The sequence below is a fragment of the Chionomys nivalis genome, chromosome 6 (assembly GCF_950005125.1).
Source record: "Chionomys nivalis chromosome 6, mChiNiv1.1, whole genome shotgun sequence".
In the NCBI taxonomy this organism is placed as follows: Eukaryota; Metazoa; Chordata; class Mammalia; order Rodentia; family Cricetidae; genus Chionomys; species Chionomys nivalis.
In genome coordinates this window covers 75,807,885-75,832,341 of record NC_080091.1, presented here as the reverse complement: position 1 = coordinate 75,832,341, position 24,457 = coordinate 75,807,885, and the positions used below count along the sequence as shown (strand labels likewise).

Sequence of the window (24,457 nt, the reverse complement as noted above, 5' to 3'; positions counted from 1 at the left end):
AGTGTGACAGGATAGCCAATCCAGATCCACAAAAGCTTTCCTTTCTTTCGGAGAGCTTCTTCCTAGCCAGGCTTCCAGCTTCAGGAGATCGACCAATCCACAATCCAAGCTCCATATAGAAAAGCCTGGTTCTGATTCTGTTCGGAGCAGGCAGCGTGAAATGTGATGAAATTCAAAATAGACAGGATACACACACGCTCTAGAGGGAAGTCATTAATATCCATGAACAATGATCAAACCAAATGCCATCTGCCAGACGAATGTGGCAAACCTTTTAAAAATTCCAATTAGCCTATAAACCAGAATGGGGGATGGTGTGTTGCAGATATGCCCCCCCCCCGCCACCCTGCCACATGAGACCATGTGTCCTCCGCATCTCCATCACTTGGTATGTAAACTGCAGGGTGGATGATGGAAACATTACTGGTGCATGAATCTATTTGGGAAATTACATTCATTATTCTTGAGAACACAGGTGCTATTTATGTAACCAGGTGGGACAGGATGATATAAACTACTAATTAAGAACACGTATGTATTTCCACACACATTTTAATGTGGGATGAAACAATTGTCTCTACCATAAACACTGCTGCCATGATGCTAGTGGATTTGGCCTTTATGTGTGTTTGGAGTTAAAGAAACATTTTCGTTGCTGTTATCCCGAGGGAAATCGCCTTGCTTGCGATAGATTCTGATACAGAAGGCCATTTTCCTGAGTTGCTTTTCAGGAAGCATACCGCTATTAAAATCACAATGCCCATTATTAGGACGAGCACATTTCAGGCTGGAAAGAAAGGCTCTGATTACAAACACAGAATAGTTCTCCAAGGCTGCACTTGCCCATTGCTTGTCTTTGAAAATACCAAAGAAGCCAGGCAAGCTCCTTCTGCATGCTGATGTTCTCAGTGCCTCTTGCTTTCTCCTTGACTCATCATGCAAATGCTAGTGGGCTTCATATATTTGGAATTTCTAATCCTAGTGCTATCGTTACTTGGTTACACGGCTTTTAGAGAAGTTGTTCGTCTTGAGGTACCTTGGTTTCTGCGCCTATGGGGAGTCTTCCCTGCCATTGCCCATTGCAGAAATTTTTTAAAAGTTGTTGTAAGATTCAAAAAAAAATTAGAACTTTTTAATTCCCTAGTAAAAAATTCAGTAGACCAGATAAAATACACAAACTGTCTGTGTTGTGTCAAAGGATGGAATTGTGTACCTGTTGTCCAGTTAGAGATGTTTTAGTCCCAGGAATCTGTCTCCTTCCTGGGCAGAGCCCAGACAGAGCTAACACCCAATCAACAGCCCTGCTCTGAAGGATACAGGCTCAGATGGACAGGCTGCCTGAATTTGGGTAAAAAGGAGTTATTTTAAAACAGGGGCCTGTTTTCCAATTATTAACATAATCATTTCATTAATGAATTACACTAATTTATATGGTGGGATGCCAGGAAACTGTGAAGGACATAAATCTGCATATAACTTTCACAGAGGATGCTAAAGATGATGGGGCATGGATGCAGGGCCATCCTTGTCACAAACATTGCACATTCTGAGAGGTTACAGCAAAGATGCGGAGGCTGCTCGCGTGAGACACTAGTTAGTATACGGCAGAGCTTGACTTTCCACTCAGTGGTCCTGTGAACATAAACTACTTTACTACATAATCTGCTCAGAAAAATAAAAGGAAAAGAAGCCAGTCATTGTGCCTCATGGCTGTGATGCCAGCGGTTTCGGGGCTGAGGCAGGTGACCACAAAGGTAAACCTAAATTCTACAACATAACCCTGCCTCTAATAGGCTGAACTGTAGGAAAAGAGAGGAAGGTGATTCTGATCAGACTGAGAAACAAAGCGAAAGGAGTAGACCCTCAGAACTTTAAATCATATATAATAAATCATTTATTGAAATATAAAGATCTCCATTTACACTTTTTAAAACAACACGAACAGGGGTATCTGGAAGCCATCTGGTGTCGGCAGAGCCTCCCGTGGAGCTCGCTGCTCTCACACATTCAACACACCACCATGTGGGGAGCATGTAAGTATTTTTCTCTTTATTCCTTCTAAAATATAAATTTTGGACATTCAAAAGTGCAACAGTTAATGTGCCTGTGGGGAATATCACAGTTAAAAAAATATAAACAAAGGCAGTGATACAGCTTGTCATACACGTTTTGGCAGTATTCTCCAAGTCTACATAGCAATACATATATACATATTGATGTATAACATCATTTTATCTTACGTCCCTCTTCACAAATATAGGACCATTTTGTACAGGTTGGCAGACCACGTTTTAAGGACATCATTGATCATTTAAAAAGTCACAAATTGTGTTCCTCGGGCCAGCTTTGATTGTCGTCATTAAAACAGAAAGCAAAAAAGATTGGTAAATTTTCTTCCGGGGACTCTGCAGGAGACCATAAAGGAAATGAATCAGGGGTACACTCAAAACACTGTTTAAAAATAAAGATGTATTCCTGCCGAGTATGGTGGTGCATGCCTGTAATCCCAGCACTTGGGAGGCAGAGGCAAATGAATCTCTGAGAGTTAACGGTCAGCCTGGTCTACATAGAGAGTTCCGGGACAGCCAGAGCTACATAGAGAGACCCTGTCTCAAAAAAACAAAAACAAACGAATTCCCATTCAATCTCAGAGAAGAGAACAGCTAAGGACAGGGACTGTGCATCCAACCTCATGGTGTCATGCAAGGCCCAAAGCAACACCAGAGGAGAAAGAGCCAACAAACACAAGGCTGTATGAACAGGTGACAAACAGAACGCTTGAGCTGCAATTCTAGAAACACGAATGTGCTTCATGTCTAATTGGCTCGAAAGAAGCTAGTCAGGTTTTTGTTTTTTAATTGGCCAATCTGGCTCAGTCTTCTCACTTCCTGTGAAAAGGGAAAGTTGGGGTTTGCACGGAGATTGTCCCAGTAGGCAGTCAAGTACCTTGCCATTGCTTCCATGGCTTCCAAAGCATCACCTGCTGGAAGCAACACAGTGATTGCAGTAATCACAGCCCATGTTTCTTTCATACAGAGTCAGCAATTAGGCACACTGCAGAGAATGCCAATGAACTCACACTAGCCAGTTTGACAGTTTGGATGGTTATGACACACACCTAACCCTCCCCCCCCAGCAGGAAAACTTTTTCATTTTCTCCACCAAATACAGAGCCAACTGTACAAAGACCTGGAAGATGCGCCCAAACCAAGATTTTGCTTTCTCAGCCTCAGCTAAGCCTGGAAACTTAAATTAAGAATGGAAATTGCTACATACGTGGCATCAAATGTTATTGACATGAAGCCAAGGGCTTAAATAGTAGCCTTCCTGCACAGTTGACTTCTAGTCCAGTTCCAAATTTCAAAATCCCCACCCACGGCAACCCCCTGTAACCCAAGCCAGTGATTCTGAACGCTAGTTGATCAGAAGCACCAAGGAATTTATCAAAATATATGTAGGTTCCTGCTCCCCTCGAACCCAGGAATTCCAGATCTCTGGGGTGAAAACCTAGGGCTAGAGACTACAGTTGCAGTTAATTGTGGGAACTAAAGAGCTAAGCCAATGCCCACACAACCTTCATTCAACAGCACCGTTGTGGTTTCGGCATCTCCGGCTCTTTCTCTTTAAGACAAGAGAGGACAGAAAATAAGGTACTGCTGTCGAAGCATCCTTAAAGGTCATAGATTTAAAAAGAAGGGATGGGTGGGATCCATCAAAGTCACCACCAGTCATAAAAGAAACTTCTACCCATCTGAGTCCTTTTGTGGACTGTCCAGTTCCACAAGGTCACAGCATGAGAAGTCATACTGGGCCCAGGCTTAAGCTTTTATACTGAGAACATTTAGGATGCAGGGGTTCCGCTTTGCCTGTTTCTAATCCCATTACTTCAGAGGTGATTAACTGCTTTTAGTGCCATGGATTAGGGAGAACACTACTTAGTACACAGTATCAAAGACTTCTGGATGACACTACTTATACTCGGCTCTCTAGTGCTTGCTAACTTTAATCCACTAAAGCTATTATATTTTACTGAGAAACATGTTACTTAATATAAATGTCAAAAACTGCCAAACTTGTCACCTACTTAGTAAGGTTTTTTGTTTTAATTGTGCTTTGTCTGGTGGGAAATCATGTTATGGGTTACATATTTAGCATTCCTATTAACAGTAGTAGTATTATAAGTATAGATTACAATATACAGAGAAGTTCTAGGGCTCCTAAAAGCCCCAATCTATTACTCAAGGTCGGTTAGTTTTCATCTTTTGCTTCATTAACACTAACAAGACAGTAAAACAGGACGGTCCCAGTACCTTTCAAGGTTCAAAGTGGTTTTGCATGTACTTCATGAGAAAGTTCAACAGCAGCTGGTACCGGATTCCGAGAGGGAAGTACATGGCTGGATTGAGTGGTCTCTTCAGAAGTCCAGGGAGGAAAGTGAGCACAAACCTAAACACATCCTTGGTTAGAGTTATTTACGTAAGTACAACACTGGAGCTGGGTTGCAGCACGGATTGCGTGTGTGGGAGTCTCACCAGTGCCCTGGAAACACAAAGCTCATCTTCTGTGGCCTGTTATTCCCTTGTCCATCCATCTCCAAACCTCACACACTGCTGAGATGCTACCGACGCATTGCAAGAGGCAACACGAACAAACTTCGGTCCAAGGGTCCCATTCACTCTAGAGGCTCCCTGCGGCCTGTCGCTGGGACCTTCTCTTTCCACATCACCCAAGTCCTCTTCTCAATCTTTGCATTGCAACGAAGTGGTTTTCTTAAAGGGATCCCAAGGAGGCTCCAGGAGTAGAAGAAACCCCCCAAACCTGCCGGTTACAGGAAGCTGTCCTCCACCAGATCTGACGAGTCTATGCCAATGTCGTCCATCATGTCGATGTCCTCGATGGTCTCGTCCTCTCTCTTGATGAAGGTGGAACTACTGGAGCCTGTCTCGATAGCACTCTCTTCTGATGTCTGCGAGCTGGTGGGATTGAAAAGCAAAGGCTAAGGTCATGGGCAGACTGACCACACACTCCACGGGCTGCACATCCAGGGTGGCTGCCCAGGGCTAAGGGGATTCTTCGTACAAGGTCCTTTATACCGAAATCTGTGCAGTCAAGCATGACAGGTTTGTCATTTGGCCAGCCACTCATTACCCAGTGCTGCCCAGAGCCAAAACAAAACCAGGACACAGCCATCTTCACAACTCAGCTCGCCTTCTTCCCTGCCACAGGTGTTTCGTGGAAGGTGCTAACAAGACAACAGCTCCTGTTTTCCCTACACATCCTATCAAGGGAGATTAAGCAACCGCCAATCAAAAGGCACTGGGAAAGGAAAAGGAACAAAGTCAGCTGGGTGAAGTTGAGTCACACCAGCCGCTAGCTGTCTCTGGAACCTCCTGAGGATGAGGATGGGGATCCCACGTTTCCCTCACTCTCCTGCCATGCCCCCCTGAGTCTGAAGACCCAGAAGATGACAGAAGAAAACAAGGTTTTCTTTTTGCATCTATAAAATGACATACTAGAAGCCTCACTGACATGGCTGCCTAAACAAGACGTGAATAATAATGACATCAAGAGACACGTTAATGTGTGAGGGGAAAGCTCAGGCGGCCTCGACCTAGACAAAGAACTACAGACGACTAAGAAATGTTGAGACCAGAGAAATGGTTTTCCCTAGGGAGGAACGCACCAGTTGATTATCCAACTGGTCAGCTCTGAAAACATACATATATAGGTAACATTACACAAACTGATCAGGCTCTATTTATATACTTAGGTGAATATTTCTACACACAATATACAGACTGAACAGTCTGTATTTAGATACTTAGGTAAATATAACTACCACACACACATACACACACAATTATAATCTCAAAAAATAAAAACATATAATAAATTTAAAAATATTTCTCTGAAACATAAATAAAACTAAAAATGCTTTAAAAAATGATGTGTCAGGCTGGTGTTGGTGGCGCATGCCTTTAATCCCAGCACTTGGGAGGCAGAGGCATGTGGAGCTCTGTGAGTTCAAGACCAGCCTAGTCTATAGAGTGAGTTCCAGGTCAGGTACCAAAACTACATGGAGAAACCCTGTCTCGAAAAACCAAAAAAAAACCAAAAAAAACAAAAAAAGGAGTGACAGTAATGCTTAACAATATAACAATATACCTATTGAGACAATTAACTATGATAATAATCTAATAACTATGAACATATAAAAAGCTCAATAAATATTAGCAGTCATTATTCTAACTGGTATCTGAATTTGAGTAAAGAATGAGTAATAAATGAGACCTGAGAATAGTTGTTAGCTTCTTTTTCTTCTTTCTTTCAGTACTTGGGGTTGAACCTGTGGCCTCAAGCATGGTCAATATGGATCCTATATCTCCAACTCTACCCTTCTTTAACAGGTAACTTTCTCACACATGGTCATGATATCCACCACATGAATGGTCTTATTCTTAGGAAGTGCATGCTACTTCCTAGGGGAAGAGGTGAAGTGTCTTGGTGTTTCCTATTTAGCTCTGAGTGAGAAAAAAAAAGTGTGTGTGCATGGGTACATGCATGCCTGCGTGTGTGCATATCTGCATGTGTGCGTGTCTGTGTGTGTGTAAAATGGTGCATATGACACCAAACTGGATAAAGTAAATGAGGCAACATGATAGCTGCTGTCACCACTAACTGGTAGGCGTCATCTCACAGTATGCTTGTGTACTAAGCATTTTTTAAACTACAGTTTTTAGGTATACAATCTCTAAGGTCACCAGCCTGCCAGAACACACTTGGGGGTGAAAAGACACCTCAGAATCATGTGGGAGGCGTCTTCAAAACTTCGTGGGCAGCTTTGGAACTCTGCACCGTGTTGCCCGAGCACAGTTCACAACCCTGACGGCCTCAGTCTCACAGGAGCCAGGCTGGCACGGGAGAGGGTGGGCAAACACCCCCGGTTACCTGTGTCTGTTCCTCTTGCCCAGGTCTTCCTCCTCCGGAACAGGGTCGATGTCTGGCAGGGGGATGATGTAGCCACTGTCTGCACTGAGCCTCTGTTCGTCCAGGCCACCTTCCCAGTCCTTCAGCTTGTCGTCTTCATTCTTGTAAGTGACACCACTGTACGCATGGTCAGAGTCCACGCGCATGCGGGCCACAGCCGGATGGTCGCTCTTTAGGAAGTCCAGGTGAATCTTTTCGTAACTCTGGAAGTATTCATTTAACACATTTAATCAAGTGTTACTGGCCAACTGTAAAATGAATGTAGACATTTAGAACATGTGATTCGCATGTATGTGTTTCTACAAGAATAACTGAGGGGGACCATGTGTTAACTGTCACCAGAAATGTAGGACATGAAAGAGGAAAAACCAGTGAGGCACAGGCCTCCTGATGAAACTTCAGAGACAAAGAGCTTTCCCCTAGGTCTCTCGGCAACAAGGTGCCTACCACCCCCACTCAGACAAACATGGACCTGGGGACCTGTCACCGAGTCATTCCAAGGCTCACATGGGACACAGCATGAGCAGAGGGGCTACTACCAGAAGCATCCTTCCCAGAATCCTCCGGAGGCCTCCATGCTGGGGAGTCTGACTTTTGATATGAAAAATCCTGTTTTCCTCTTGGGGGGGCAGTTTTTGGGGGATATAAGACAACACAGTAGGTTTACATCCCTTTGCTGCTCTTTGTTTGCATTCATTCTTCTCCCTCAGTGACCTCTTTTATGCTCCCCGTTCCCCTCTGACTGAGTCCCCTCCTTTCTCCAGGTAAGTCTTTCTGCTTTTATAGTATGTATATCTCATTACTTTCTCTACAATCCCCAAGATCTCTTCCCCTCTTCTCACCATCCCATTTCTTGTTTCTGACCTACATACATACATGCACATGCATACACACACATATAAATACATGTAGGGGCTGGAGAGGTGGCTCAGTATTTAAGAGCATTTGTTGACCCAAGCTCAGTTCCCAGTACCCACATTAGATGGCTCACAACCTCCTACAATTGCAGCTCCAGGGATTTCCATACTCTCTTCTGGCCTCCATAGACACCTACACACATGTAGTATATACATATAGATAAGCGGGCATGTACACATATACATGAGTAAAATTTTTAAATAAATATGCATATACATACACATGTATATTATATGTATATGTGTATAATTTTGCAAGTTAGTTTCTACATATAGAAGACACATTGTACTTTTCTTTCTGAGCTTTTTTTATTTCACTTAATGTAATGATTTCCAATTCCAAACATTTTCCTGAAAATGTCATGATTTCTTTCTTTTAAAAATGTCACATGACCAGAAGCACTCTACAGATTCAACACAATTCCAATATCAAAATTCCAATACCATTTCTTACAGAACTAGAATCCTAAAAATCGTATGAAAGAACAAAAGACCCCAAATAGTCAAAGCAATCTATAGTTTAAAAAAAAAGCAATGCTGAAAGTATTATAATACCCGACTCATAATATATGACCTTAAATTATACTACAGAGCCATAGTAAACAAACAAACAAAAACAGGACAAGACTGGACAAAAAAGACATGCAGACCACCAGAGCAGAATAGAGGATCCAGCGGTAAACGCACAGGCGTAGCACCTACTGTTTGACAAAGGTGGGAAAAACATACACCGCAGAAAAGACAGCCTGTTTAACAAGTGCAAAACTAGAAGAATGTGGGTCTAGACCCTGCTCTCACAGAACTGAGTTCAAAATGAATCAACGACCTGAATGTCAGGCTTGAAACTTTGATACCGCTATAAAAAAACACTTCAAGATATAGACATAGATTAAGAATTTTCTGAGCCAGACTCCAAAAACACAGGAAATATCAAGAATTGACAAATGGGCCTGGACCTGTTGTCCAGGCCTTCAATCCCAGCACTCAGACAGAGATAGGAGGAGGATGCCTGTGAGTTCAAGGTCAGCCTGGTCTACGTAGTGAGTTCCAAGCCAACCAGGGCTACATAGTGAGACCTGTCTCATACACACACACACACACACACACACAATTGACAAATGGGATTAAATGAAATATAAAGGTTTTGTGGACAGCTGGGGGTGGTGTGACACATAACTTTAATCCCGCACTCAGGAATCAGAGGCAAGCAAATCTTTGTGAGAGCGGGGTCAACTAGGCCTACTTAAAGCGCTCCAACCAGCCAGGGTTACACAGTGAGACCTTGTTTAAAACAATAAGTAAACAGCCAGGAAGAAAAGAAGGAAGGAAGGAAGGAAGGAAGGAAGGAAGGAAGGAAGGAAGGAAGGAAGGAAGGAAGGAAGGAAGGAAGGAAGCTTTTGGGCAGCAAAGAAAAACAACCACAGAAGTGAAGGAAAAACCTAAAAAGTTCTGCCAAATGCACATCAGCCAATGGATTAGCATGTGGGATACATAAAGAACTGCAAAAGTTAAACACCCCCATCATCCAATAAATAAGTGGAATAAAAAACTGAATGTTTAGCTTTTGAAAGAAAAAATACAAATAACCAATACATACTTGGGAAAGTATTCACTATCTTTAGCCATCGGAGAAAAGTAAAGCTACTCAGCCAAAGTGTCTATCCTCAAGAAAGTAAACGAAAACAAATATTGGCAAGTTGTATTGATGGGAAGATTGAGAAACCCTGTCTCAAAAAACACAGAGACAAAAAACAAACAAACAAACAAAAAACCCTAAAAGTAAGTCGGGCATGGTGACTCACATCTTTAATCCCAGCCCTGGGGAGGCAGAAGCTGTGAATATTTGTGAGTTTGAGGCCAGGCTGGCCTACATAGTGACTTCCAAAACAGTCAGAGCTACATCTCAAAAGCTAGTTCTAGAGACCCTGTCTCAAAAAACAAAAAAAATAAATGTACCATATGACCTAGCTATATCCCTCTGGCATGCACAAATCAACACACCACAGAGCTTCTTGCCTTCCGTGTAGAGCATGGGCCATCCACAAAAGACAGAAATGGAAAACCCTGCTTTCAACAGTTGTTTCTTCCCCTTCCCACCATGGAAGAAGCTTCCCCTGACCTAGGTAAATTATCCCCACCTGCTCCCAGCATCACTTAGGAGTAGTACACCATGTGCTAAAGCAATCAAGACTGACATACTAAACTTTCAGCTCAACTGATGGGAGGCCCCAGGGCCAACTACTGATGTTGCCTCTCTGAAAGAAAGGAAACGGGTCAGTCTACATCATCTGACTCATCTGAGATGAATTTCATCACACTCGAGTGCGTGGCTTCCCTTCTGAAGGCCTCAGCAGAAAATCACCCCATTCATCGGCAGCTCCTGCGCAGGTCCATGAAATTACATTTGTTCCTTTGAACCATGCTTTCTGTGCTACAGAAAACCAGCTGGAGTCACGGAGAACAGCTGGGACTGTCCCCTCCCGTCAGCTTGGAAAAGCCAGTCTCAAATGAATTTAAGTACATCCAAGTGAGCAATTTAATGGCCTCAGATGTCCTAAGATTTCTGACTGCGCTGGACCTTCGGACACTCAAATGTCTGGAGGATGAAGTGCCTACAGGTGTCGAGCATGTAGGACGAAAGAGAGCCCTATGGGAAGGGGTGGGGGAGGGGCTTTCATTCATCATTGCTACCAAGCTCCTGTAGAGCACTCCCCAAAGCCATGGCCACAGGATCGCACAATCTGTGTCCTCTTTTGAAAGCGCCCCTTTGGAACAGTAGTGAAGAGGCCTGCTTGCTGGCATAACTGCCCGCTCTTTCTCTCCTCCTCGTCCACAAGCCTCCCGCTGCTGCCACAGGCTCAGACTGACCTTTTTATATTGTCCAGGCAGCAGATTCTCCACGATCTCGCTCAGATGGTAGAAGGAGGGTCTCTTCTCAGGCTCGCTGCTCCAGCACTGCACCATAATCTCGTAGCTACAAAGGCAGAGCTCAGGGTGAGCGTGGTAGTAGATATCGGCTGTCCCACGGACCCTGGAGCATGGGTGCTGGCCCACAGGTGGGGAGGGGGCTTACACTTCACTGGTGGCATGGTCAGGTTTGGCCATCCGGTATCCACTCTTGATCTTATTGTAGAAAGTAGAATCAACCATCATGCCGGGGTAGGGTGTGCCACCTAAGTAAAAAAAAACAAAAACAAAAACAAAAAACTGGATGAAGACGGGCTTCTGCTTATACCACACACCTTTAATCCTGAAGCCCTGATGTCCTGATTCTTTCAAAGACCTTGTAGGGTTACATCTCCTTGACTATGGAGGCTGCTCAAACTTGACATAGGAGTCTTGGTTGATCAGGTTCAAGCATCTTGGGCAAAACATACAACTTTAGAAAAAAAATCACTAACGAATTTAATAGTGTTTCTAACTACTAGATCTACGTGCACACTCAAAAGGTGAGGAGGTGTTCTAAGCCACTGAAGGTAAGAATGTCATTTCCTTTCTTTTCGTTGTTTATTTGTTTTGAGACAGGGTTTCTCTATGGAACAGCCCTGACTGTCCTGGAACTCACTCTGTAAACGAGGCTGGCCTCAAACTCCTACAGATCCACTTGCCTCTGTCTCCTGAGTGCTGGGATTAAAGGTGTGCCCCCACCATGCCCAGCATAAAAGTGCCATTTTCACCACAAGTGTTCAATAATTACAGCCAAATTCAAAGCTGGCACCTGAAATGTTTTAATAATCCACTGTCTTAAGGGAGTACAAGGCTTCAGGAAAGGCGGTGTGGGGAGGAATAGCAGCTCACTGAGCACACAGGCAAGGCCAGGCTAAGTCTGACTTCCTCTCTGAAGCTTCTGCTCCGAGACTCCTTTCTTCTTCCTCTGAACCCACATTAGAGTTTACAGGGTTTACCTCCAACTGTGTCATCCAAAGGTCACAGTCATCCCTCCTCACTCAATTACAACCTCCCCTGGCAGCAGGCACCGGCTTTGCCCAGGCCCTGGTGACAGGTGATCAAACATTAAGGAGGTTCAGATCCTCAAGATGGGGGCTTCACCCCCTTCCTTGCCACCTCACCTCTCACCTGGGCCTCATTCATCATCAAGTAAAGGAAACTACCAGTGATCTATCTAAGCCCAGAGTCCAAAATGAAAAGGCAGATGTCATTGGAAGCCCTTCCCATGGGGCAAATCACTCTGACACAACCCAGGAGTGAAAAAGGGCAGTGGTTAGGAGGAGGAACCATCCCCCAAAGATTCCTCTGACTCTGCTCAGCCTCCACCAGACATGGTAAGGGCAGGCTTGCGGAGTGAAGCAGCTGCAATATGATTGGCTGACATGACAAAGCACATGTCATTCCGGATGCTAGCACCCTGGACCTGGGACGGACACATAGCCCTTCAGAATGAGCCAAAGTCACACAACGGTCAAGCCCATACCAAGGGAGAAGATTTCCCAGAGCAGAATGCCGTAAGACCAGACGTCACTCAGCGTGGTGTAGAGGTTGTCAAAGATGCTCTCAGGAGCCATCCACTTCACAGGCAGGAAAGTCTGTGGAGACGGAGAGAGGAAATTAACCCGCAGACTACACTCTGATGTCTGCAGAAGTACAAACGGAGAGGGGTCCTCCCGGGGCTGTGAAGAACGCATTAAAGATCTTGCCTGCATCGTGTCTCCCATGTGTTTACTGTTCACAACTAGGTATATTGTGCATGTATATGTATATATGTTTGTGTGTATGCAGGTGCTTGTTGCATGCATGTGTGTGTGCACGCACATGCATGAGTGTGCATATAGAGGCCAAAGACCTCCACTGCTGTTCCTCAGGAAACAATACACCTATGTTTTTTTTTTTTCTTTTTTGCCCCTCCCTGAAAAAGATCTCTCACTGGCCTGGGATTCCAGAGATCTGTGTCTGCTTCCCCAGCACTGGGATTCCACACACCAACCATTATGTCTGGTTTTTTACATGAGTTCTGGAGGTCAAACTCAGATACCCATGCTTCCACAGGAAGAACTTCTCTGAGTCATCTCCCTATCCACCATATAGATTCTTAATAAATAACAAATAAGGAATGGAATGGTCCATGCCCCTTCTCATCTCTTCTGAAGGAATAATATACTAAAAACCTTTAACTTTCAATCTACCAATGAAGTATAACCTTTTACCACACTGGTCACCCTGTTTTCAGATAACCCTAGGAACAAAACTAAAAGCAGATACAGTGGCCTGTAAACCACTAACAACTTCCAAACAGTAAGAAATAAGTGGTTATTTTCCACCACCAATAGACAAGACACTGAGATGTGTCTCTTTTGTAAAGCTGGTCCAAACTTCAGATGAAATATTAAATCTAGAGAGATACATACTGCAGCATCCTTCAGGCTAACAGCCCTATGCCTCCCCCTTCTCCCAGATTACTAAGAACACACAGCAGACAATCATAGCCTTAGGTGAGAAATCATTTTCACTCAAGTTTAGTAAGTTGTTCAAGGTGCCTGGGAAGAGCCACGGCTATGGTCATGGGCATAAGTCATGAGTCTGAGACATGAACAGAGGCCACTTCCTGCCTATGCAGGTGCTGTGGCCCTGTGAGCTGTCTTACACCAGTGGGACAGAGTGACACTCAGTCATACCTCCAGTGGCAGATGTGTCTGTCCTAAGCTGACAGGTTGAAGGGATGGGGATAATGAAACTATCCTTAAAGAAACTGAACCATTCCATTAACTGCAGCAGTCTGAATGCTCTAAAGCTTAAATTCGCCTGTTGGGAATCTGATAAGAACTCTCACACTGGAGGTCTCCCCGGAAATGCACGCTTGTATATTCATGACCATACTTGACTTACTGGGAGTTAACTTGTACTGGGTGTGTCTAATTGTTTGTTTGTTTTTAAATTTACATGTGGTGTTTTGCTTTCAATGTCTGCACGCCACATGCATGCCTAGAGCACATGGAAACCAAAAAAGGGGGGCATCAGATCCCCAGACCTCCAGTTATAGGCAGTTGTGAGCTGTCATGTGAGGGCTGGGAATTGAACCCAGATCCTTCTGGAAGAAGCCAGGGCTCTTCTTAACCAATGAGCCATCTCTCCAGCCTTTGCTGGGTGCTTCTATATGTCTAGCACTGTCTGTAGAACTTTACATAAATTTACCTAAATTATTCCCTGGCGGCAATTTAGGAAATAGGTGATCCTCAGAGAAACTAAGGCATGAGATAGACAACACACTTGCCCAAACATCATCCCTGCTATCAAGGGGAGCTGATACCAGGCTGTCTGTTAAGTCTAACCTTTCCCTACAGAGACCCCTGGGGCTAACTAATGAACCGTGAGAACCTATTTTAGAAACATGACTCCTGAATTAAGAAGCAACACAATTCCGAGAGTAAAGGGGCGGGGGATAAGCAGTGAGGCGGAGAGGACGTACGCTGCCTTTTGACACGTAGTTGGAATCATGCATGATGTCTCTGGCCAGGCCGAAGTCACAGATCTTCACAATTTTCCCTTGTGCCAGAAGGACATTGCGGGCAGCCAGGTCCCGGTGGACGCACTATATGGAAAGAAAGAAACCACTTCAGAATGGCTTCAGTTGAGGCCAGATAGCAGCACTCCTGCGAGACTGGCCACGCCGTGGTGGCAGCCTGAAGGGTGCCTTGGCAGGAAGAACCTGCCCTCCCTCGCCATCCTGACTCCTCCTGAGGGACAAAGGGTACAGGAGAAAGGCAGACACCCAATGAGGTCAGACTCCCAGCCAGTTCGGGGAGGCAACAGAGAGGTAGGTGAACTGAGAAGCCATGGTTATTGCTACTCTAAGATCTTCCTCCTGGCATTGCTTTCCATGTCCCCTCCCTCTGAATCTATGGCTGGGTCTGAAGAGGTCTCTATGCCTTGAACTTACATTTTTGGAAGCCAAAAATTCCATTCCTCGGGCAACTTGATAGGTGAAGCTCAATAAATCCAGCAAAGTCAGACCCTCGGAGTCATCGTCAGAAAGGAGGTTTTTGACTTCTGAGTCTGTGGAAAAGGAGTCAAGCGTATTGGTGTTGGCTAAGAGCATGGGGATCCCCCAGTACCCTGGCAACCCCTGGTCTGGCAGACTGCAGAAGTGTGTCCAAAGATCTCCTCCAAAAGCATTTTCTCATAGTTTCCAGATTTCACAGGATACAGAAACTATGCAAAGGAGGCGGGGGGTGTGGCTCAGTGGTAGAGACTGTGCCCAGCATGCATGAAGCACACATCGCAACCTCTAGCACTATAAAAATAGAAAGGAGAAATAATAGCTCTTTCTTCCCAAAGAAATATACACAGGTTGAGAATGCCTGACCCAAAATCCTGACTCTAAAATGTTCCAGATATCTAAAACTTCTTTAGCACCAAGTGATGGCAAAAGTAGAAATTCTCCTGCCAGACTTCATGTGACAGCTCACAGTCAAAACACACGCACACTAAAGAAATATTGTATAAAATTACTGTCAGTATGTGTCTGAGGTGTGTATGAAACAGATACGAATTTCTATTTAGATTTGGCTCCCACCCCCAAGATATCTCATTATGTATATGCAAATATTCCAAAATCTAAAAAAAAAAAAAAAAAAATTCAAAACACACTCAGTTCCAAGCGTTTCAGATAAGAGACACCCAGCCTGCATTCACAAACACATACCTGGCGGAGGGGTGGATGGTTATATGCATAATGATTAATCAAACCAAACTCCTCCACGGATTCTCACATCTGAATTTTCATTTGCCCTTGAGTTTCGTTTTCCACCTGGTCACAATCCCCTCAGCCACCCTGGAAACTCACACACGCACACACACAAATCGTCCATGGCAAATTTGAGGTTTGATTTGTTTCCTTGTTGCTTTGTGTGTAGTTTGCCAGTTGAATCAATGAAGCAAACAAACCAGGCGGCCATCCTAAAGCACGGTGCCCATGACCAGGCATGGACACTTCCCCCCCATTCATCCCATCTGGAAGGGCCCCAAGAGCATTCGAGGAAGGGCAGCCTGGGCCAGCAGTGCTCAGGCCTTGACGATTTTCAGGTTGCTGACGAACAGCTCCAGCCATTCATATTTTTCCCAGCCAGCTATGGGAAGGCCAGAAAACTGTGGTCTGCCTGCCAGCAGGACCCAGGCCGAGCATGACTCAGGCCCACCAGCTCTGCCTGGGAAGTGATGTAAACTATTTTTAACCATATGGGAGGGAAAGGAAGCGCTGCTTCCAGTACGTCTCATCGGGTAAACGTTAAGAAGCGTTTGGAAGTTCACCCATTTGGCAAAGCAAAGGGAATGGAGTTGCAGATATGGAAAATATTATTGCACAATGGCTTTTACAAAGCAAGCAGATTTTTTTTAAAATGGATTATGCCTTTTGCTTACGAACCCTGAAGGTATTCAGAGCACATTAGATTTTATTTTTCCTCTCCAAAAGAATCTCCATGGCAGCTGAACAGTTTGGCAACAGCTGATGAAGGGCTCAAACCCCCAAAAGCAGGATCGCAAGAAAAGGTCAGGCTCATCTGGATCCTGCCCACTTCAAGTGTGTGGTTAAGCCAGAGGCCTGGAGTGGCCACCCCAGAGCAGGCGTGAGGTGGTCCATCTGGCGTGGCATCACCACACGGCACCCTGGAGTTGACAAATGAATTCATCCCCACCACATACGCTTCTGTTTCCAAAGCCTGCTTTCAAACAAAAGTCAACAGAAACACTCGCCAGAAAGTGTACCCTCAAACTGGCTGCTTTGGAGTTATGATCACCGATTGCATGTTAGGAAAGTAAAAGTAAGGATTATTGTGCACCCAGAGAAAACCATGAGGAAACATTGTAAGATGCCCAGCTTTCAGTTTGGCCATGGGGAAAACAACACCAATTCTCATCACTTTCATTTTTTTTTTTAACAAAAGACGTGTTAACAAGAAAAGACCATTATAGCAGAATGAATTATTTATTTAAAGCAACTACATTTAAAGTTTGAGAAATGGATGATTACATTATATCTGTCTTCTTTATTTGTACTTTTACAATATTATATACCCTTTTTTTTCATGCCGAAGAATGAATTGTGTACACACCAGGCAAGCAATCTACCATCGAGCTACACCACTAACCCCTGTCTTTATTCTTCCTACTCACAGACCACAGATCTACAAAGACATCTAGGCCCCGCTGAGCAGGCCTGCACTTAGGGAGTCACGCAGTCTAGCAGATGTACCTACCCCTCAACCCAGTTTCCCTTCCTCTGAGCATCACATCAAACCACAGAAAGATCATATTTGCTAGAATGAGTGCATGCACTTTTACCTAGCATAGACTTCTTCTTATAGGAGGCTGGCCGATCATACAGCGATCTCTGGATGTCGGAGTATTTAGAGACTTCTTTCCTTTCGAGCATGGGGACATACTGAGTGGTGTCGGCTTGTTTCATGTCCATGTAGTCACCATTGTTTTCAAAAGATAAAATCACGTAACTATAAAAAAAAGGAAAAGAAGACAAAGACATTTCACACATGTGGCCTCTAATTTGGTCACTCAGTAGACAGCATGCTAATTTGGGTACCTACAGTGTGTCATTTCCTGAGGGAGGTGTCAAGGTGTCAGGGATAAGCATAAACAGTCCCCATGTGCGTACTATACATGGGGTGGCCCAGGCAGACAGATGACATTAATCAGTCACAACACATGGGTCTTCTCAAACCCAGGCTCGCTGGGAAGGAAGGATGATTTTGATGACATGGAAGGAATATGCCAGTATTTGATGACATGGAAGGAATACTGGGAGGAGGCCAGTATTTTTCTAACTAGTCTGTATAATCAATGCCATCTACATTGAAGGGAAACACCATAGGGTCAGCTGGGCTCCACAAATGGTGGCTGCTACGATTCTTCTTCATGGTTTACTTCTCTGTGCTCAGTCCTCAGAAGTAGCAGAGACATCCTCCACTACAGGGAAGTGGAGGGCTACACTCCCATAAACACAATAGGCTCTGAGTCTGGTACACTGGAGCATTGAAAAGTCCATGGCCATAAGGGCAGTTCACCATCGTCCTCTGTCAGCTCAGCAGTCATGCAGCCATGTGGCTTGGACAGACAGGCCCTGGGACTCCATAGACTGGGCATCCATTTGAAGCCCATTAAGTAATTTAATAACAAGAGAGGTCCTTGGACTGTCTGATCTCACAGAACCTCACATACGTTGTCTTTACAGCCACTTGGAAGCTTTAACAGTAGAGACAAGTGAGCATCGCTGGCCCAGGTTCAGCAAGGAGCAACTGCTTGAGCCTGGAGATCTTCCAACAGCTCCTCGCAAGGCACAAATCTAGACATTCCTGGCCAGAGCTGCATCTACATGTCCCAAGGAGTCACATACAAAGCAGAGAATCCCAGCCCCCGCTGCCACTCAAACCTATCAGTACAGCCTTCCCATGGAATGACCTAGTCCGCGCACACCCATCAGTACAGCCTTCCCATGGAATGACCTAGTCCGCGCACACCCATCAGTACAGCCTTCCCATGGAATGACCTAGTCCGCGCACACCCATCAGTACAGCCTTCCCATGGAATGACCTAGTCCGCGCACACCCATCAGTACAGCCTTCCCATGGAATGACCTAGTCCGCGCACACCCATCAGTACAGCCTTCCCATGGAATGACCTAGTCCACGCACACCCATCAGTACAGCCTTCCCATGGAATGACCTAGTCAAACACCTGCAGCTGTACATCCAAGCACACTGGCATGAATGGCTAGGCAGGCTCCAAGCCTCGTGGCCTCTGGGGCTGGCCTAGTATCTGCAGGACTGGAATCTGTGGCGACAGGCTTTTTACCATTTACAGTGCTGTGACGAGGACACAGTAGGCTCCCTTCGTAGTTACCTCCTTGTACTGTCATCGGCAGGATTCAGTCCAAAGATGTCCAGCTCTTTCTTTGGTTTCTCTGGGTGACGGCTCATGAAGCTATCTCTATTCTTATGCAAATAGTTGACCAAATCCCCATAGAAGCAGTACTCGGTGATGATGTAAATGGGGCCTGTGGGGACCAAATACAGCCAGGTATAAAAATGGGCAACAAAAAGAAGCCGTAATGCTCAGAACCAGGGAACTTTCCAGAAGTCAAGGCAACCAGTGGTCTCCACTTATGAGCTTTATATACTCATGAGGCATGTTTGGGGTGCAGAGAGAGGAATGTGTACCCGAGCCTGGTTCAAAGTTCCACATGAGTGTTCCCAGCACACCCTCACTGCGGGTCAGGGGGCCTACCTGACTTGGTGCAGGCTCCCAGCAAGTTCACAATGTTCAAATGTGGTCCCAAGTGGGTCATTATCTTCAGCTCAGACATGAGAGCTTGCTTTTCGCTGGATCTCGCTGTGGCTGTTGAAGTAAATGAGATTTCACTTCAACTGAACTACTTACTCCTGGTTCTCAGACAAATACTATAAAACTGCTATTCAATAATATTTATTTGCCAAGAGTCTAAAAGAAGAGTACTAGAAGGTCTCCTTAGTCTAGACTCTAATGTGTGTGTGTGTGCGTGCATATGTGTGTGCATGCATGTGTGTGTGCATGCATGTGTGTGTGCCCTTGTCTGTACAAACACACATGGAGGCCGGAGGTTGACATCAGGATACCTTCTTCAACTATTTTCTTCATCTCATATTTTGAGGCAGGGTCTCTCGCTGAATTGAACGCTTGCCGGGTTGGCTAACCCGGCTGGCCTGTGAGCTTTCAGGATCCACCTATCTCCTCCTGCCTTTCCGCAGTGCTGACTTATGGAGCGCTCTACCACTTCTGGCTCCCTACACAGATGCTGAGGGACAAGAATCCAGGTCCTCGGGTTTGCACAGAAAGCACTTTACCCATTGAGCCGGCGCCGTAGTCCCTAGACTTTAAGATTTTAAAAAAAAGTCACTAGAAATAAGAATGTCTTATTCTTAGCAAAGAGGAATAAGAGCAAAAGAAACCTAACTGGGAGAGAGAGAAAAAAAAAACCTAAATCCACATAAAACTTTGAATCTGAAGAATCACAATATAATATTAAATTTACTATCAAGTCACTTAATATTTGCATGTTCAAGACATCCCTGGGAAGACACACTTACGTTTAAGCATCTTGACAGCGACCTTCATAACAGGCTGGGACCGACTTAATCCATAGGCTGTGCCTTCAACCACTTTCCCAAATGCACCAGATCCCAAGATCCGACCTGTGGGCAAACAGAGCCATCAAATGCCAGCTCCGGGCTCCTCCGCTATACTGGCAGAGGCCAGCGCACAGGGGCATACTGCTGGGTGGCTGTTTTTCCTGTACTGAGTAAGCCTAATTATCCCTCCAAGTCGTCATACCCAAAAAAGAACTGAGCCCACAGGGAAGGAAATCAGTGTGATTGCTTTTGTCAAATAACATTTGCAATGGGAAGGAAAACACAGACGAGAGAGGAAAGCTCAGCCATCCCTGGTGTGAACATGGGCTCCTGCCAGGCCCTGGGCTCCTGTGTACTCGTCTCCATGGCTTCCACCCAAACTCCCTGGTTCTCTATCCTTCTGTTTCGCATGTGCAGACAGAGGTGACCTTTGTATTAACAAATCCTTAACTACTGGAAATCTTCAGTCTTCCAAACGCCACTGATTCTGAGGAATGCACAAGGGAGAACTTGGGCTAGTCTCCTTTGTCATGAAGGAAGGTCCCTGGACCAGAGGCTGTGAGTGCCAGCACAGTCCTTCTTCGTGTGGTCAAAAAATAAAAATCAAAGCTGTTGTCTCCACCCTTAAAAAGGCCGTGGTCTGGCAGGTGGCGGGGGTTGGAGGGAGGCATTTTCAGGAAACCAGTCTGACCATGGACAGCCCAGGCAGAAAAAGACATCAAGAATGGTTCTGCCTTCTCTTCTGGTCTGTGCCTCTGGCATTCAGGCCTGGAAAGGTGTCCTTTCTCCAACAAGTTGGACTTGCCCAAGAGGAAAATAACAAAGAGATGGGCAGCAGAGGTTTTGTCTTCTGTCCCTACCCCATGATGCCATTACCTCTTAATGTCTCTAAGCTCTGCATCCCTTTTTGGGAAAATATAATGAAGCCTAGGTGAAGGTGAGGCAGCCTCGCTGCTGACCATGTGAGTGACTGTAAGATCTGAGCTCTGCTATAGTTTGGAATGAGACACAATAATAAAAAGCTGTATTTGAATTGGGTGAGCCCCTTGATTGTCACATAACCTGTAGGTCTAACTTCCTTTTGCCTCGGTCTGGTTTTTATTCATCTAGAATATGATTAAAAAAACCTCTTTGGTTCTTCATTTTTTGGTTCCAATCCAGGACTGAAATCTTTGAAATGTATGACAAACCGTCTTGATTTTTATGTTTGCTTTAAAGTGTGTGTGTGTGTGTGTGTATGTGTGTGTGTGTGTGTGTGTATGTGTGTGTGTGTGTGTGTAGATAGGAGGGGGTTGTTTCTGGTTTTTGAGACAGGATCTCATGTAGCTCAGGCTGGTTTCAAACTCACTATGTGGCTAAGGATGACCTTGAACTTGCAATCCTCCTGCCTCGCTGGGATTACAGTCATAAACCACGACAGCAGCAAGTACTTTTACATCCTACATTGTATCGATATGAAGAACTTATGATTCCTTGGAATGGAGCACAGCACACTGAGTTACCTCGCTTCTCAGCTAGTCCTTTTTAGTCACAGAAATTCATTTAATTTTTCATCATGATATCTTTGCCAAGCCAAAATCATTCCAAGACACAATTAAGAGTTTCTTTCCTTTTGATATTTTGATAGTGGGTCTCATGTAGCCCAGGCTGACTTGAAACCCACTATGTAGCTCAGATGATTCTGAACTCGTGAGTTTTCTGCCTCCAGCTCCCTCTAGGTATGTACTAGCCAGCTACATAACTATGGGTATACACTACCGTGCCCAGTTAATTCCGCCCTTTTTCAGTTCTGGGGATAGAATCTGACTATTTATCACGTAGACTCGACAGCTTTCAACCTTGACTTCCGCTTCTCAGGCCTAATGAGCTCATACTCAAGATGGCTATGTAGCCCAGGCTAGCCTGGAACTCACAGTCCTCCTTCTTCAGCCTCCCCAAAGCTGAGGTGAAGAGAGTGAGCCACCACACCTAGGCCTGTAAGCCAATTTCCTACCAGGCAGGGTTCAAGTCCCTAATCTCCCTAGGCCTACAACCAGCAAAGCTAGGTAGGTGACACTGGGGTCCCCGGAGGTGGCCCTCACAGGAACTTACCAAGCACTAGCCCATCCCTTGGGAATTCCCATCTGGAGTCGTAAGGCAGCTGCATCGGATCCACGTAAATATACTCATGTCCGTCGGGGCTGATAGACTCAATGACTCTCCAGCGGATCTCATAGCGTGGCTTCTGTAATGACCAGGGCAGGTAACTGGTGAGTTAACAGTCTGGGGGCACCAAGCCTCACTGCAGAACCAAAGGGCTGGACCCAGGAAGGTCGAGCATGGCTCCCCACACATGTGCCTACCACCACCACCATACAGGTATCTAACATTGCCCACTATACATACATCTAACATAGTTTACCACACATGCATGTAACATGGTCGTCCATCACACATGTATCTAACACAGTGTCCCCCATACATGTATCTAACACAGTCACCCATCACACATGTATCTAACACGGCCCACCATACATGTAATTACCAAAAGCGCCTTCACCGAACCAAACACTGAAAGAGGCAGCAGCTCCTGTTCTAATGGCTCTGAAGACTCACCTGCTTCCAGATGACAACCAGGACAATGAGAGAGACGATGACAATCACTAACAGCACCAGCACCGCTGCCGCCACCGTGAGCTCAGAACGCAGGGCTGGGGGGCAAGAGAGAGATGCGGTGGAGAATTTCCTCAGGTACTCGAGGACAGAGAGTAGAAAGGAAGGGGTTGAGACTGATTGGGACTGTCTTACTGCTGGCAGAGAAGTGCCCAGGCTCCATGGCTCCCTTTAGGGACAGCCAATACCACCTCTCAAACTTGTGTACTCCTGAATGAAATGTGATTCTTCCCTGGGACAAAACACTTTTTCCAAAGATCCTCCAAGGAGCCCCTTTTGGACAATTTGAATAGAGACAACGAAGACCGGGTGAATTGGGAGCGACTTCACTGGCAGAAACAGCCACCTCATAAGCTTCATGGGGAAGTGGATTTAACCATGGCATTGTGCCTTTTGTTTCTATCTTTGGGCTCCATTCCTTCATTTGTTTCTTTGGAAGACTTCAACCCAACTCCGCTGCTCTAAGAGACAAAAACATTGTTCTTCTTCATTTTGCATCCCGACACCAAAAGAGAGGCTTAGTAGCTATGCTGTTATTTGACAAACAAAAATGTCCACAGCCCCTGCAAATGCAGCTCAAAGCAAATAAGAGGGCCTGCCAGCCAGACTGGGCCTCGGTGCAGACAGGGCGGAAAGTCTGTCTTGGGACCTTCATTACTAATGTGACCCCTGTCTGGGATTCCACATCCCACCTGAGAAAGACAGGGCTTGGCTGGTGACCTGGAGTTGTCCTGCCTACTGAGAAACTCACTGGGAGCCACCAGCTTCAGCTCTCGGTTCCCAGTGCCAAGGTCATTCTTTGCCAGGCATCGAACTGCGATGGTCTCTTCCACTTTGGCAAAGGACACCCGCCCCTCCACAGTACTCCTGCCTCGGCGGTGGAACTCTGTGATGATGTTTGAGACATTGCTGGCCAAACTTGTCCAGGAAGTGTCATTATTGCATCTAGAGAGAACATGGCACAAGTGGAGATCTGATTACCATGGGTCACAAAGACCAGGGATCCTTTCACATTTCTGAGTGGCACACATTTGGGGGTGGCCAACAGGTTTGTTTTCTTTAAAGTTTATTTGCACCTGCTCAAGAGGAGCAATGTCGCACAGATAACTAAATTTGCGAAGGGGCAGATAAATTCAGATAACAATCCGAAATCTTGAACCTGTGAGCAAACTCTAAAAATAACATCAAAAACATTTAATAATCCCAATTCCCAGCTCATTCAAAAACACCCTCCTGAGTACTCCTGCATTGCTGGTGGGAGTGCAAGCTGGTACAGTCCCTTTGGACTGGGTATATATCCAAAGGATGCTCAATCATACCACAAGGGCATGTGCTCAACTATGTTCATAGCAGCTTTGTTTGTCATAGCCAGAACCTGAAAACAACCTAAATGCCCCCCATGGATGAAGGGATGAGGAAAATGTGGTACATTTACACAATGGAGTATTACACAACAGAAAAAAAATAGTGACATCTTGAAATTTGCAGGCAAATGGATAGAGCTAGAAAACATCATTTTGAGTGAGGTTAACTTAGACACAGAAAATTATCATATGTACTCACTCATAAGTGGTTTTTAAACATAAATCAAGGAAAACCAGCCTACAAATCACAATTCCAGAGAACCTAGACAACGAGGATCTAATCTACATAGGAAGTAAAAAGAAAAAACAAGATCTCCTGAGTAAATTGGGAGTATGGGGACCTTGGAAGAGGGTTGAAGTGGAGGGGAGAGGCAGGGAGGGGAGCAGAGAAAAATGTAGAGCTCAA

General features: G+C 45.2%; 1 protein-coding gene across 2 annotated transcripts in view; it reads right to left on the bottom strand.

Annotated features, from left to right (window-relative positions):
* Positions 1-1,876: 1,876 nt before the first annotated feature.
* Positions 1,877-24,457, bottom strand: part of Pdgfra (platelet derived growth factor receptor alpha) — a 47,078-nt gene continuing 24,497 nt past the window's right edge. For both annotated transcript variants that reach the window (XM_057772819.1, XM_057772820.1), the window contains exons 10-23: positions 23,439-23,632; positions 22,631-22,725; positions 22,127-22,259; positions 19,994-20,098; positions 19,155-19,265; positions 18,771-18,924; positions 17,199-17,365; positions 14,797-14,912; positions 14,326-14,448; positions 12,337-12,448; positions 10,978-11,077; positions 10,773-10,878; positions 6,949-7,190; positions 1,877-4,973 (exon numbers count right to left, since the gene is read on the bottom strand). In XM_057772819.1, coding sequence (XP_057628802.1) covers positions 4,826-4,973; positions 6,949-7,190; positions 10,773-10,878; positions 10,978-11,077; positions 12,337-12,448; positions 14,326-14,448; positions 14,797-14,912; positions 17,199-17,365; positions 18,771-18,924; positions 19,155-19,265; positions 19,994-20,098; positions 22,127-22,259; positions 22,631-22,725; positions 23,439-23,632 — 1,906 coding nt within the window. In that variant the 3' untranslated portion in view covers positions 1,877-4,825. The remainder of the gene's footprint in view (positions 4,974-6,948; positions 7,191-10,772; positions 10,879-10,977; positions 11,078-12,336; positions 12,449-14,325; positions 14,449-14,796; positions 14,913-17,198; positions 17,366-18,770; positions 18,925-19,154; positions 19,266-19,993; positions 20,099-22,126; positions 22,260-22,630; positions 22,726-23,438; positions 23,633-24,457) is intronic.